At 46.8% G+C, this 16264-nt stretch overlaps 1 protein-coding gene across 1 annotated transcript; it reads left to right on the forward strand.

Moving 5' to 3' along the window:
• Positions 1 to 14762: 14762 nt before the first annotated feature.
• On the forward strand, positions 14763 to 15592 carry NTF3 (neurotrophin 3). The gene has a single exon (XM_039218404.1). The coding sequence runs from the start codon at positions 14778 to 14780 to the stop codon at positions 15549 to 15551; it is 774 nt and encodes a 257-aa protein (XP_039074335.1). The 5' UTR covers positions 14763 to 14777; the 3' UTR covers positions 15552 to 15592.
• Positions 15593 to 16264: the final 672 nt, after the last annotated feature.

Raw genomic sequence — 16264 nt, forward strand, 5'->3', positions numbered from 1 at the left:
TGTCTCAAGGTGGCCTCTACTTGCTGTCCGGAGCACCTGCAGGGATGAAGCCACTAAGTGTAAATATGCTTTTGAGGAAGAGGAACTCCACACAGTTTTCAGGTTCCCTTGACCAGTTTGATGTCTTTAGCCCTTCCAACTCAACCCTTCCAGAGCTGTGGAAACCGACTTCCTGCCTTTTGGGAAACCCACAAAAACTAGTGTGAAGCCATGCATTGTATTTTTTAAGAGTCAAGCCTAATCATCAAAAGATGCATCAGAAAGTCACAAGGGGGCTGGTGTGAGGGGGCAGGAGTTTATGGGGTAAGAGTGGGCCAGGAGGGATGGAAGGGCTGTCTGTATCCCCATGAGGAGCATTGGAAGTTATGTTGGAAAAATCTCTTCAGCCTTTATTTACCATGGTGGCTAGCCACGGGAGAGGGGGGAGCCAGGCTGGGGAAAGAAGACAATAGAATGCTGTGTTGCCTTGCTATAAAAGCACGCTCTAAGCAAATAATGTGGCAAGCTCAGTCAGAGCACTGCTCAATTAGCCCCAGTGCTTAAAGGAGGCTCTCCCTGCAGCTGGCGGTGGTGGCGGGTGCGGCGGGCTGGGGCGGAGGAGCTCAGGAGGCAAACCTGCAAGAATCCTATATGGGAATTGGCCTGCGATGAAAAGCACAAAGCGCTCCAGCCTGACCCAAAACCAGGCTTCTTGAATAGAGGGCCTGAGAGGGACCTGATGGGCTGTTCTAGGGAGAGGCAGTGTGGGGAGCCCATGGATGATGTGACCAGAAAAGAGAGTGCAAACGTTTCATGCAGAGAGTGACCGACATATGGAACGTGTTATCGGGAAGGGTTACAGGCTGGAGGAGCTCCTAGAGTTTTTCAGGGGTGGGATGGGGGAGGGGGAAGCCCTCAGAAACTCAAGGAGGTTTCTAAACAAAAGGAATTTGAGAAGGGTTGGAGAAATAATGAGAAATGCAAACTTGACCCAGAGTTTCTCTTTCTATCTCCTGGGCTTCTCCCCTGCCTGTCCTTACATGTTTCCAATTCACAGGGACCAGAGAAGGCCACCGGAGCCATGTGCCTTACCCCTTAAATGAGCAGAGCTGGCATGTGTTTGTGGCGGGGGCGCAGAGTTAAGGAAGACCCCCCAGAGCCACCCCTCAATCCTCTGTGTCACACAGACATACACACTATCCACTCACAGCAGATGCACATACTACACAAAGATATTCATACACACAGATATTCATACACACACTCACGCATGGACGTACACACACTCACAGATACATACACAGACATAACACAGATGTTCACACAGGCATGCTCACACAAACATTCACACACACACACACACACACACACACACACTGCCTGGCCTGTTTCCCAACAGCACATGCTTTGGCTGGAATTCCTCCTCTTCTTGGGGCGCCTGGGTGGCTCAGTCAGTTAAGTGTCTGACTTCAGCTCAGGTCATGATCTCATGGTTCGTGGGTTCAAGCTCCGCATCAGACTCTGTGCTGACGGCTCAGAGCCTGGAGCCTGCTTCAGATTCTGTGTCTCCCTCTCTCTCTGCCCCTCCCCTGCTCACACTGTCTCTCTCTCTCAGAAATAAATAAAACATTAAAAAAAAAAAAAAAGGAATTCCTCTTCTTCACCCCTGAAGACCAATGGCTGCTGGCATTGCCCCCACCCACTCTTGGAACAAGGTACAAGTGGCCTGTATGATCATGGCCTATTTTATGGGCCCCTGCACCATCGTCAGAAGCTCTTTTTGAACCTGAGTGCTCCTGCCTTTGTGCTTTCCTATGGTACCTTGTCTATAGCTGACTGCCTGCCTGAAGCACCAGATCATTTCCTTTGTGGGTGGGAAGAAAGTGTAAGCTGTGCAGGATATCTGGGGCATAGTGGCGGGATGGAGCCGTTTCTAACCTGGATCTAAGTGCACACACCCTCTGGGGTGACAGTGGTGGTGGCTTCGGAGAGGATATTTATTCCCACTTCTCCTGTTTTTCCCTAACCAGGAAAAAGGTCACCTGTCTAGTGGCCTTTGACTCAGTTAAAGGAAAGCCTTGTCTACCTCTCTATCTCAATGTCTCCCTCCCTCCTTCCCTCTCTCCCTCTCTCCCTCCTTCTCTCTCTCTCTCTCTCACACACACACACACACACACACACGCTGAAGCCTCAAAGAGTAGAGGGTGGCTTCACACCCCTGCTTTGCCACTTTGTAGTCAGACCCTTTAGGATTGCAGCACCTGGGCTGGAGCATGCCTTCAGGTGATTGGTGACTCCAAGGGACTCCTCCCCTTCACAATTCCAGCCTCAAGTCATCAGCAGTCCGCCACTAGTGGTCCTAGAGATTCATTTGAGATCTGCCCTCCAGGAATTTACTCATGCTTCCAGGCAAATTTCATGAAATGTCATCATTGAGAGTAAAAAATGACACATTTCATCCTGTATAGTTTTTCCAGCTCTGGGTGTTTGCTTATTTTTGCTATGTAGCAAATCACCCCAAACTTAGTGGCATAAGACACAGCCATTTTTTCATTTCTTGTGACTTTGTGAGTCAGGAATTTGGGGACTGCTGGGCTGGGTGATTTTTCTGTGCCATGTGGCCTTAACAGAGGTCATTTGGTGGTATTCAGTTGACTGATGGTCTGGTCTGGATTATTTCGGTCAGTTTTATTTGCAAAGCAAGTGCCTTGGCAGGGCCAAATAGAAGACCATCAATAGGAGCCTTTCCCCCATGGTGGCCTTGTGACTGCCAGATGACTGATGTGGTAGCTCAGGGCTCCAGCAGCAGGTGGAAGCTGTATGGCTTCTTACGACGAAGGCTTGGATGTCAAATAACATTACTTCTGCTTTACTGTACTGGTCAAGCAGCCACAGGCCACCCACAAAGGAAGGCACACAATCACCACCTCTAGACAGGAGGGCCAAAAATGGACAGCTGTCTTATAAACTAACAACATGCTTATATATGTTATCTGGCCCTAGTGTATTTTCTGGCTAGACCCTCTTTGTAGATTGAACCATTTCTGATACCTGATGTATCAAGAGAGCCTCTGTTTGTGCTTAAACACCCCTCTCAAGCTTTCAGGGTGTCTCCACTGTCTCCATTGTCCAGCGTTCCGTGACTGCACTGCCGTCTTCTGACCTCTAGCTATTCCTCCAAGAGAATGTGCAGCCACACTCAGTAGCATCCTGAGAAGCATAATGATGGTTAGAATGCAGAGAAGCTCTCCAGATACCATGAAGTTTTCAAACATAATGGAGAGCACTGGTCTTAAGCACCTTGAGAAACAGGGACACCAAAGGGATGGAAAAGCCGTCAGGATGGAAGTGAGGTCATGCAGAGTCATAGCAGGATCACACATAGAAAGGAAAATACATGAAATCCTAAAGTCCTTGAGGAATGTGGATATCACATGGTGGATGGTGCCGATGCTACCAAGATATTTGTAAAAGGAAGGAAGAAGAAGGGAAAGATTCTACTTCCATGGGCTACCTCATTGGCTAGGTCAGACTACAAACACCTCAGACCCCCCCACAGTGTAGTGTTAAAGATGCAATGCTGGTCAAGCTCACATGGGACCCCTCTGACCCCTCAAAGATGCCCCACTGGCAGTGGCATCCTTGTGGACAGGATCTCTCCTTGTGTTCTCAAATTCATTATCCTGTGTTGGTTCCTGATAAGCAGCACATGGCTGGTCTTCTAAAGAGCTGGGTTCTTTTTTTTTTTAAAACTTTACCTATTTTTTTAAGCTTTTTTAAAATTGATTTTGAGACAGAGAGAGCGAGAGAGAGAGAGAGAGAGAGAATGGGAGGGGCAGACAGAGAAGGAGAGAGAGAGGATCCCAAGAAGGCTCTGTACTGTCAGCGTAGAGCCCGATGTGATGCTCAAACCCATGAACCGTGATGTTGAGATCATGACATGAGCTGAAACCAAGAGTCGGACACTTAACTGACTGAGTCACCCAGGTGCACCATGGAGAACTGGGTTCTATTTCTGGCTCTTCTACTAATGTTGTTGTTCCATTTGGGGCAGGTCACTCTCCTGCCATAACCTTCCCATGCTATGAGAATCCTAGTGGATTAGGATATTGGTGCCTAGCTCCATATAATGGGGAGGACCAGAAAATGAGACCAGTAATGAGGCTCAGGGTTGGCAGAGGGTAATAGAAGAATGGAGTATTCTAGCCCAAAAGAACCTGTAAAACCCTTTAGTTCGATAATTCTTCACCTAGGATCTGTGGACCTCTGGGTTAGATAGACTTCAGGGAGTCTGAAATGCCTAGAAAGTTTTTTGAAAACTTGTTCTTTTATGTGAACATGTTTTTTAGGGGAAAGATGCTTTAGCTTTTAGCACATTCTAAAAAGGGTCAATGATCCAAAAATGGTTAAGAACCACTTCTGCAGTCTACCAGCATTATGTTATGTGATTCTTAACCAGGAGGGATAAAGCCTCCCCAGATGGTATTCGGAAAGTGTGAGTACATTTTTTCAGTTGTCACCATGACGGGGGGACATGATTGGTATTTAGTAGATGGGGGCCAGAGCTTCATGTGTGGGGGACAAGACTGAATAATGAATAACTATCCTGCCCAAATACCAGCAGCATCCTGTGGAGAAATATCATCAGGAATTCAGACCCAAAGATGTGTAATGATTCTCCTATTGACACAAAGCTCATTAGTGGCAGAGTTGGGTTTTATTCATGAATCAGAGCAGGAAATGTGCCAAGAGTCCACATTATTTTATTTCTGCTTGCCAGCCATGAATAATACTACAAAGAAAACCAAAGAATCAATCTGTCTCACCTTTGAAAATCCAGCAGTTTTCCAAAGAAATCCCTGGATTCTTGGTCTTCTTTACCATCAAATAAGGAAGGAGGAAAAAAGTGTTCTACATATTGAGAAGCCAGGGAGTGTATAAATGAGCCGGTTAGCCACACATGGCATAGATATGTTTTTCAGCCACTATGATGAATTGGTGACACCAGGCTTAGACTGTGAAATGTACTCTTTACATTTTGGAGGTCCTATCCTGGATGTCTCTTTCTCTAAAAAGGAAAGAATCTTTAATATACCAGTGTGGCACTCACTGCCTGGTTCATAGCAAGCAAGTGGCAGGTGCCTTAGACTCTCTGGAGTGAATTGGGAGGTATTATGCAGTACTGGCCACAAGTAAGACCCGTGAGGTCACACTGACAGGGGTTTGCATCCTGGCTCGGCTTCTCAGTTGATATGTGATCCCAGACAAAATGACTTAATCCTTCTGAGCCTCAGTTTCCTCAACTGAAAAGTGGGGATAATAATCGTCTTGTGAGGATTAATTGAGATAATCCATGTAAAGTGTCCCACAAAGTCCCTAGCATATGGCACGGCTCAGTAAATGCTAGCTGTTATTACAAGCGATTATTACAACTGTGTCTGTGATCAAAGACAGCTTTGAGTTCAGAACATTGGTGCCAAAATTGTTTTCAGAGGACAAGCTCTGGGATGGTTTTCAGTCTCACCCAGCTGCCCAGAAAAAGAGTCCGTAGACTGTTTGGGATTGGAGTTGTAATGTTTATGAAGTGCCTACTGCACACTCCAGTTCTGGTGGAAGATTGATTTTCTTCCTGTGTGCACATTCCAGCATCCCTTCACAAGGGGGCGAGCAGAGGCACAGGAAATCACATAGACATCTCTCCTGCCTCGGTTTCCTTGTCTGTCAGGGTGTTCAAGTGAATGATGGCAGCCAGAGTGAGCAGAGGGAAGAGGTGCCCAGAAAGTAAGAGGAAGCCATGCACTCAATCTTCAGCCGTCACAGTTTCCTGGAGAGCGAATCCTGACCAAAGATAGCCACCAACTATTTGCCAATCCCTCATTCTCCTGAAAGGAGGTTGGCCGTGGGGCCAGCAGAGAGGCTGAGGGGGAGACATAGGCTATATTTGACATGGGCCCGATTGCCAAGCCTGGAGGAGAAAGGCTGCCATCTGACCACACTGCAGCCAAGTCCTTGTGGGGCCAAACCATTATGGTTTGGGTTGATCCTGGTCTTGCTGCCGCTGCCCTGGTTGATGCACAAAGGTTTGGGTATTGCCAAGTCAGCTGTGGTCTTGGTTTGGAAGAGACATCTGGAGTGTTGAATGGAAGTCGTGCTTTGGGATTTCCCTTAGCTTCCAGCTCTCAAGATGAAGCCAACTTCTATTTCTGCCATTTTGAGACCCATTCTTGGCCGGGTGAACAAGATAAATAATTTATCATCGTCATTGTCATCATCATTATTACCTATTTTTATTATTGAAGATCAATTACTCAGCAGCCCCTACCTTGTAATAATATTAACTTACAGCTGTATAGCACTTTGCAGGTAATGCAATTGTTTGACACATCAACTCAATTCAAACACGAGGCATAAATCTAAAACAAAAAGTTGACTTGGAGTGTTATTCTCTGATTCTGAGAGTTTAGTGCCAGCTGTACCCCCCAACTGTCTGTAACTGAAGCAACCTTCTCTTGCATGTTTTTACACTTGGAAAATGGAGTTTCCTCAGATCAGGAAGCAAAACCAAAATCAAAATGTCTTGCAATATTAAAGGATACAATAATTTAGGAAATAGGCTGGCTGTACCCCATCCTCATCTTGAGGGGCTACAGCATACTCACACACACACAAAAGCCTGCATATGCACACCTTTATGTACAGTGGTGAATGAGTATTAGTGCCCAGAACAAAGAAAATTAAATTTATAAGTACATGCCATTATGGCCAGTAGCTGGATTGACTCAGATTTTCTCTGCAGATCCTTCCTTGTCCACCCTCTGGCCATGAAATGAGATTCTGTCATATGCAAAGGATAGAGAAAATCTGGATTTCCTGGGGCTTGTGTTGGCATACCATGCTCCTTTCAGATCTCCTTGCCAAGACGGGGGCCACGCCAGAGGGTTCCTTGGCCTGGGGAATAACTGTACTACCTTGCTCTTGGAGCTGCTGATGCACATTGTTTTGACATGTGCCATACCTTCCATCTTTCACTGCCTTGGGGCCAGAGGGGAGAGTATGCTCTGAATAATGTAAAATTCCTCTTCCAACAGCTGTGCAAAAGCAAACTCACAGCTTTCAACTTCCGTCTCAGGGCACTGAGTTTGGGTTTTGAATATGGGTTCCTTGTCCGTTCAGGAGTCTCTCTTCCTCGTATTCTGGCCTCCAAGAGCAACCAGTGTCAGAGATTCCTTTCTGAGGGAAAGGACTTTTGAAGTTCTCTATTTTGTCTTGTTTCATCCTGGAATGTGCCTCCCCTGAAAGCTGTGTGTCTTGTTGCCACTGGGGAGCCAGCATCTCCTGAAAGTTGAAGACCTTGTCTTAACCCAGATCTTGGGGCAAGTGTTGTCCATGTCAGGCAATTTCAGAACCCTGAGTCTAAGTAAGTTGTTTTTTTGTTTTGTTTTGTTTTTTTTAATATAATTTATTGTCAAATTGGCTAACAGACAGTGTGTAACGTGTGCTTTTGGTTTTGGGGATAGATTCCCGTGGTTCATCGCTTACATACAACACCCAGTGCTCATCCCAACAAGTGCCCTCCTCAATGCCCATCACCCATTGTCCCCTCTCTCCCACCCACCCCCCATCCACCCTTAGTTTGATCTCTGTATTTAAGAGTCTCTTGTGGTTTGCCTCCCTCCCTCTCTGTTTGTAACTATTTTCCCCTTCCCTTCCCCCATGGTCTTCTGCTAAGTTCTAATGAGAGGAACAAGAGAGCAATCCAGATCCCGACCCCTGCTTTCACTTGTTCTGACTGTGTAGGTGTAGGTCTGCCCAGGGATCGGGGCTCGCAAATGAGATCTCACCAAGAGAAACACAGAGAGGTGCCTCTTCCTTCCTCAGGTCCCTGATCACTTCCGATTTGGGGGAACCCAGACCATGCTCATCAGCATCTTTTGCAGACTTGCTCTCCAATCTTGGCTCTATTTCTTGCCCTCCCTAAGGCTCAATTTATGTATTTTTATGCTTCATGAGACAGGGAATGGAAGAGTTGCCACCACCCCAGAAGCGAGCTCAGAGTGTATGAGGTGAGATTTAGAAAAGAACGTAGGGCTATAGGAGAAGACGGTGCTGTGGAAACCCTCACAGCCCTGGTCATGTGAGTTCATTTTTCATTTGCTCCTTGTAGCCATTCCAAGTCACTCCTTCCCTTCATCCCTTTACAAACATTTTCCTCCCTTGTTGGTTTTGGATTCATCTTACCCCCAGTGAATTAACCTACGTGTTTCCAGTTTGAATCTCACCATGCTATTTCCAGGTTGCCAACCCCCACGGGTGCTGGGGAATAATTGGTCTGTCCTCACCGGTGTTTGCAGCACCTTCCCTTTGAGCGTCATCTGTGCGTTTTAATTAATCTGCCACTTTTTCCTCTCTCCTGCTTCCGGATCATTAATAAAGAGATTAACCAAAACCAGACCAATCCCCAGCGGAGGCTTCACCAGGATCTCTCTCTCTCTCTTTGTCTCTCTCTCTCTTTCTCTCTCTCTCTCTCTCTCTCCCTCCCCTCTCTCTCTCCCTCTCTTTCTCCCTCTCTCTTCCAGCAACAAGCCTTGTCATGGGTCAGTACATCTTCATGTGGCCCCACTGACTAATTTTCAGGCCCCAGGACCTGGGTTCAGAACAAAGCCAATTTGAATTAATTTTGAAATGAAGATATGGGGAGCAAGCTTAGCCAGCCTTTTATATTTCCACCACATTCCTTTCCCTTTTGTCATTCTACTTTAAATCTATCACTTTCCCACCTCTCCCCCTTTCCAGTCCCTGAACAAGATATTAGGGTTATCTGGCAGGATGTAGTCTTTTGAGCCCTCAGCATTAGTCAGAGACCATGTCATAGCTTCAGAAATTCTCCAAAGAATTGGGCCCTTCTGGATACAGCTGGACAGTGTCCTTGTTAACCCAGCCAGAGAAATGCATTTGCTTCCAGAGGATGTGGCTATACCAGAAATAATGAAATGTCTTGAATTTGCATATTAAAAACATGGCAAATTAAAAAGGGCCTGCACATTTGATCTCATGCCTCCTCCCTGAAGATAGCTAGAACATAACCTCTATGCCTTGTTTGTAAGTCATTCTGATTTGCAGCACTGGTGCCAAAGCCAGGGCTTGAGCTGGTGTGTCTGGTGCTCTGTCCATTATAGCATGTGGCCTATGCAGAGATGGGTGACCCTCAGATGGACTGAACTTGGATGTGAATTGGGCCCTAGTGGAACAAGAGTTTGCTTACTTTCATGGCGAACACTTTCATAGGGAATATGGGGAGGAGGAAATAGGAACAGTGACCTCAAACACCTGGAAACTCTGCCCAGCCTTGGAACTTGAACTTCCTCTGGAAATAAACTCTCTGGAATGTTTAAGGCTGGGGACAGACAGACCACATAGCATAATCCTTGAAAGCATCGATTCCAGAGCCAGACTGCAATCTAATCCTGACTCTGCCGTTTATTAGCTGGTTACTCACCGCCTTGTGCCTCAATCTCCCCATTTGAAATGGGGAATGTTCATACATAGCTCAGAGGAGCTGTTACCGAGATTAAAGATTTAATGTACGTTGGCCCCTGGCATCTAGCATTTTTGTTCCTAATGTTCCCATTCCATCTAGGCTAACATTTTACTCCACATGTATGCAGCAAGCAAGGTCTTTAGGTGCTTGGTTAGGAGGAGGCGTGTGTGCTGGGAAGCTAGTCCAGGTGAGGTAAATTGGAACTCAAAGGAGAGCACCTCAGGTGTTTGTGTGTGACAGACATGGGTGGCTGTGGGCTCAGGTCCTGTCCCGCCACGGCTCTCTACCCAGCTCTCTTTTCCATTTCAGCTGCTTTGCCCAAAAACCTTCTGTGTGTGTGTGTGTGTGTGTGTGTGTGTGTGTGTGTGTGTTGTAAACTGAGCCAGAAAGGAGGAATCAGAAATTGCTCTCTTTTGAGTATTTTGAGGGATGGTGAAACCTTGTAGGAATGTTGCTCCAGGGACTGAGAAAACACCATATGTGGGAAAGCATTTCTAAGTGAGGAAAATAGCATCTGCTAGTTGGTCAGGATCTTGGAAAACTCTGAGCAGGGGAAATGGGCACTGGGGAGAGTGTAGGAAAGGGGTTTTACTGAGGTCTTTAACAGGTCTTTTTCCAATTATAGCCAAGAAGAGCCTGGGGACCATGGCCTACTTCAGAGCCAGGCCTCGTATTTTCTTTGGGAAAAGAAGGCAGAGTTGAGTGGCTTCCAGACCAGGCTTGGCAGAAACCTATATAGGATCTCAGGCCACTGAGCAGTGTGTTGGGCAGGTTTTGATCATGATAGGCATTCATTCACCAAGAAGACATGGAGACTCTGCAGTGGTCCAGCCCTGTGCTAGGCAACAGGCATGCGTACATGAAGGGGACATGGGCTCTTCATCCAAGAAGACATATACAGACAACGACAATACAATAGGATGCTTGTACTCTATTAACTACAGTGACTGAAAGAGAATAGAGATCCTTCTAAATTGAAAAATTCACTGACGTGCCATGCCTGGGTCAAGCCAGCACTGCCTTCCTTTCCTCACTACCCACTCCAGAAAACGAGTCATCTGGGGAAAGCCCACCCCAGAAGATTGGGTAGAAAATGCAGGCTCTGGTGACCAGAAGGAGGCAGAGCTCAGATTCAGGTTCTTCTTGCCCCCAGCTTATTCAGACATCACTTCACAGCTTCCCGTACTTGTTTGCTTTTGTGATTTTCCTGTTCTCTGTGCTTCCAGTTTGCAAAAATCTTTTCTTCTCCCACAACTAGTGTGGCTGGTCTGAGATCCAAGCACTTGCTAGTGGTGGCATTTGGGAGAGAGCTCTGTATTGGTGCAGAATGCTGTGGGCTGTCAGGGGAAAAGGAATTCCCGACTCCAGCTGCTCGGTACCTTGTATGTGTGTGTCGAGGACAGGCATGCAGCGACTGTGCTGCCACAGATAATTCAAGTTCATGTCCCACTAACATTTCCAGTGTACCACTGCATGCCAGATACTGTGCTCAGTGCTTTCATATAGATTTTGTTATTTACCTCTCACAACAATGTTGATTATACACAAGCCACATGATTTTAATGAACTTAGGAACCAGGTGTCCTATGTTACTCTCTGCTATTAACTGAGGAATCAAACCTTAGAAGACTCCCTCCACCACACACCAAGCCTCCATTTCCTTCAGACATCTGTGTATTGGAGAGTTCTATCAGCCCTATTCTTGGACTTGCTCTCTATAAAAAAATCTACAAGCAGATTATTAAGATGGAGGCCACAGGAACCCTGCTGGATTTTTTTAAAAAAATCATTTTAAAATGTTTATTTATTTTTTGAGAGAGAGAGAGAGACAGAATGTGAGCAGGGGAGGGGCAGAGAGAGAGAGAGAGACACAGAATCTGAAGCAGGCTCCAGGCTCTGAGCTGTCAGCACAGAGCCCGACGCAGGGCTTGAACCCACAGACTGTGAGATCATGACCTGAGCTGAAGTTGGATGCTTAACCAACTGAGCCACCCAGGTGCCCCACCCTGCTGGGTTTTTAATGCAGCCTTGCATGTGAGTTAGAAACACTTACCAGCCTGCCAGTGCTTTTCTCCCACTACTTATTCGCAGGTATCATCCCCTCGTATTGATCATGGCAAGGACGCTGGGGAGAAGCACAGATGGGAAGGGGCACCTGGCCTTGGAGGAGAGGGAATCTAGTGAGGAAACCATGGAGTGCCCTGAGGCCTGGGATACCTCCTACCACAACCAATTGGAAAACTCACTGAGGCATTGCAAAGAAAGTGGCAGTTACTACTTTGGTGTGGGGGGGAGGGGGGCTTGTAGAGAAGTTAGCTTTCCAAGTGGGCACTGAAGAATGAGAATAACTTCAACAGGAGGTGTTATGAGAGTGTGCCAGGGGAGAGGAATGACACGTGCACACAGCTCCTAAAGCTTGTTCAGGCAGCTTTTAGAAGAGTAAACGGGGCTGGGGCCTGGGAGTGTGAGCCTTGCTCTAATCTGACCAAAGGAGACACTGGGCCAGGAGTGCAGAGGACCCCTCTACTCTGTGCATTTCTCTTCCTCTTTCAACTGCAATTAGGTTTTCTTCATCTATAAAATGCAGGACTTAGATTAAATGCTTGCTTTATAGGTCTCTTCTACCCCTACAACACTTTGGTTCTGTGTTCAAGTACCACTCATAAAGAGGCTTCCTTTTGAACTCCAAGGCCATCCACTGGGTGGCCTTGCTTTCTGTCAGTTCACCTTTGTAAATTACCTTGTTAATAATCTACACATCCACTCTCCTTCCCTCTAGGACCTCCCTCGTTGGCCATACTTGATCTCTTTCCCCACAAGCAGGTATCCTATGCATTCTTAGCTTACAGTGGCTGGGCCTTGAGAGGATGTAATAAATTGTTTTTTGATAGACTCTTAGTCCCTAATTATTTTATTGCAGCTGTATTCCATTTTGAGTGGGGAGGAATGGGCATGCAATTCTAGCTGCACGTATGCCATTCATTTTGTGCTCAAGTTTCAATTTGTCAGGCCTGCACTATTGAAGGAAATGTCAGTTATATGCCGAGTGGGAGGGAGAGCAGTTATCCTGTGGGAACCACTTTCCTAGGCTAATACAATTCCTAGAGCAGTCTCTAGGGGTGGGCAGCAAAGCTAGAATCCTTCTCTCGGCTTTGACCTTGACGGAGTCAGTTGTCCCACAAGAGTGGTTCCCATGAAGGAAGATGGTCCCCTTATCAGAGAGGTGGGCCAAGGGCCAGGAGGAGGAAGCTGGAGCAAAGTGCCTGCAGCGCTGTTGGCCTTTGGGAACGAGAGAGCAGTGCTGCAGACAAGATGGGAGAAAGCCTGCGTCTGGAAGTCCCGGGAGCAAGTTAGCATGGGCAAGCTCAGGCACGGGCTCTTGGTAAGCAGCGCTGCTTCTCTGTTTCTTGTGCCGCTCTTGTTTATTTCCCTTCTGTTTTCCCCCTGGATTTCGTAAAGTCTTTCTGCAAATACCAAAGGTGAACCAAGAGAAGGCTTTTTATTTTCCATGCTTAGAGCCTTAAAGAGGAAACCGCGAAGCCCTGGGGGCCAGTGAGGTGGTAGCGAAGGTAACTAAGGGATGGAAACCTCAAGGGCGGTGGTGTGGATCACAGCGTGCAGGTGGAGATCACTCCTGCAGCCAGCCCTCCCCACCTGAAGAGCCTCCTTGCAGCACCGACCTTCGGGAAAGCTGGGCTCTGCTCTGCTGAGGGAGAACCAAAGAAAGGTATCTTGAGGACAGCCCTATAATTCCATAAGGGCCCAACAGAAACCTCGCCTAAAGGTTCCGCTATGGTAATGGAAGGAGAATGTGGATGGGTTAAATTGCCATTTAAACAAGGAGATAGCAAAATTAAAATACAACCACCAAAAGAAACATTTTGTACTAGAAACTTAAGAGACCAAACAAGAACAAGGAATCTTGCTGTTCAGAGCAGGTCCAGCCATTCACTTGGGCTGGTTGTTGCTGTGTCACCATCTTCTGCAAGCAGTGCCCTGGCATGGCCCCCACTTTGTGAAAGAGGAGTCTCTGTGAAGCAGGTGGGCGCCCTGGTGAAGCATATCCACTGGAGAGCTTAGCCAGACCTTCTCACAGAGTGGGGAGCAGCCCACAAGTTCATTTCAAGGGCAAGAGAACAGGTTCACCAGACACAGCCTGGCTAGGGATGAGCCCATCTCTGAGGCTGCAGTGTGCAGGTAGCCGACCTGACCCCAGCCTCAGGGTATTCCTTTGAGAGGCCCAGAAGCTCACTGGGTGTGGGGGAAGGGTGGTAGAGCTCTGTTCCTTGAGACAATTGCAAGTCTGCTCCTGTTGCTAAAAGAATGTAAACACACCTTTATAATTTTTAGATTCAATTTCTTCATAATTTGCCAAGGTACAGTGGACTGTGGTCTTTTCATGGTTAAGGGTTGTTTAAAGAAGTGGCAGGATGTTGTCCACACAGAACAGAGGGCCGCAGAAAGAGCACACATCGAACGCACATGCCTTCGGGGATTTCTGTCTAAGAAAGAGAGCAGAAACTCAAGTCCAAAGTGCTCACCTCATCCTCCCTCTGCCTTTGAGGTTCCTGGAAACCTGGATCCTGGGGAGAGCGCTGACTCTTCAATACTGTAGACCTCACCACTCATGTTTTTGGTTTATTTGGTTTATAAATTTTTTTATGTTTATTTATTATCAAGACAGAGAGAAATAGAGCATGAGTGGGGGAAAGACAGAGAGAGAGGGAGACAGAATCCAAAGCAGGCTCCACACAGAGCCTGCTGAGCTCTGAGCTGTCAACACAGAGCCCGACGCGGGGCTCAAAACCACAAACTGTGAGATCATCCTCTGAGCCGAAGTTGGATGCTTAACCAACTGAGCCACCCAGGCACCCCAGGTTTATTTGGTTTAAAAAAAATTATTTTTCCCTCTCTTCTTTCACCTGCACAAGACACACACACACACACACACACACACACACACACTTCTTTCCCTATCACACAGCCCCAGTGCTAGAGGAAAGATTTGAGAGGTAGAAGGGAAAAAGGTACTTTAAAGATTCAGAGGACTCTTATGGAGACAGTATTTCTCAAGGAAAGAAATTGACAGCCCTGGTGCCTGACATCAGAGAGGAGTCTGGGTGCTCACCTAGGAAGGTGACACCCTGCTCTTCCTTGCTCTCTCACAGGGTTACCCAACCCAGAATGACACGGATTCAGCTGCCACAGCCTGCTACTAACATCTGTGTTTCCTTTTCAGATCTTACAGGTGAACAAGGTGATGTCCATCTTGTTTTATGTGATATTTCTCGCGTATCTCCGTGGCATCCAAGGTAACAACATGGATCAAAGGAGTTTGCCTGAAGACTCGCTAAATTCCCTGATTATTAAGCTGATCCAGGCAGATATTTTGAAAAACAAGCTCTCCAAGCAGATGGTGGACGTTAAGGAAAACTACCAGAGCACCCTGCCCAAAGCAGAGGCCCCCCCAAAGCTGGAGCAGGGAGAGCCGGCCAAGTCAGAGTTCCAGCCAGTGACTGCAATGGACACAGAACTCCTGCGGCAACAGAGACGCTACAGCTCACCCCGGGTCCTGCTGAGTGACAGCACCCCTTTGGAGCCCCCTCCCTTGTATCTCATGGAGGATTACATAGGCAACCCCGTGGCGGCCAACAGAACGTCGCGGAGGAAGAGGTACGCGGAGCACAAGAGTCACCGAGGTGAGTACTCGGTATGCGACAGCGAGAGCCTGTGGGTAACCGACAAGTCATCGGCCATCGACATTCGGGGACACCAGGTCACGGTGCTGGGGGAGATCAAAACCGGCAACTCTCCTGTCAAACAGTATTTTTATGAGACGAGATGTAAAGAAGCCAGGCCTGTCAAAAACGGTTGCAGGGGAATTGACGATAAACACTGGAACTCTCAGTGCAAAACGTCCCAAACCTACGTCCGAGCACTGACGTCAGAAAACAATAAACTTGTAGGCTGGCGATGGATACGGATAGACACCTCCTGTGTGTGTGCCTTGTCGAGAAAAATCGGAAGAACATAAATTGGCATCTCTCCCCATATATAAATTATTACTTTAAATTATATGATATGCATGTAGCATATAAATGTTTATATTGTTTTTATATATTATAAGTTGACCTTTATTTATTAAACTTCAGCAACCCTACAGTATATAAGCTTTTTTCTCAATAAAATCAGTGTGCTTGCCTTCCCTCAGGCCTCTCCCATCTGTTAAACCTAATTTTGTGACCCGGCTCTCAGGAGCCGCTCTGCCGCTCTGTAAAATCTGTGTACACCAGTATTCTGCATTCAGTATTGTCAAGGCCATGACTGTCGTTTTAGTAAACTTGTTAAAATCAGATGCTGTCAGAGTTGTGTGTAGACACAGTGATGACCCCCCTTCTGGTATACTTCATGTTCGATTAGTTCATTAAATCCACTATTATTATGTCCATTGAAATGATACCCGGTAGCTTTGAGCTCCACACTTAATTCTGGCCAGCAAGTTCACTGTCAAGGACTTGCTCGCTCCTTTCTCCGCTGTCACTGTTGCCAATTAGAATTTTGATTTGCTCCAACATTACGATCCTGGGACGAGAATAACAAACCTGGCAATTTTAGTTTTGGAAGTTTCTTTTCAGCACATTTGTTGTTTTGGGGTTTGGGGTTAAGGGTTGGATTCTTTTTTGTTTTTTGGCTTTGGCTTTTGTTTTGCTTTCTGTAAGTGGTTTTCATCTTTTAGGCATATAGGAA

The sequence above is a fragment of the Hyaena hyaena genome, unplaced genomic scaffold, assembly GCF_003009895.1.
Source record: "Hyaena hyaena isolate Hyena2069 unplaced genomic scaffold, ASM300989v1 scaffold_760, whole genome shotgun sequence".
Lineage (NCBI taxonomy): Eukaryota > Metazoa > Chordata > Mammalia > Carnivora > Hyaenidae > Hyaena > Hyaena hyaena.

Coding starts and splice junctions, on each gene's coding strand:
- NTF3 (XM_039218404.1), top strand. CDS start 14,778: ATGTCCATCTTGTTTTATGTGATATTTCTCGCGTATCTCCGTGGCATC.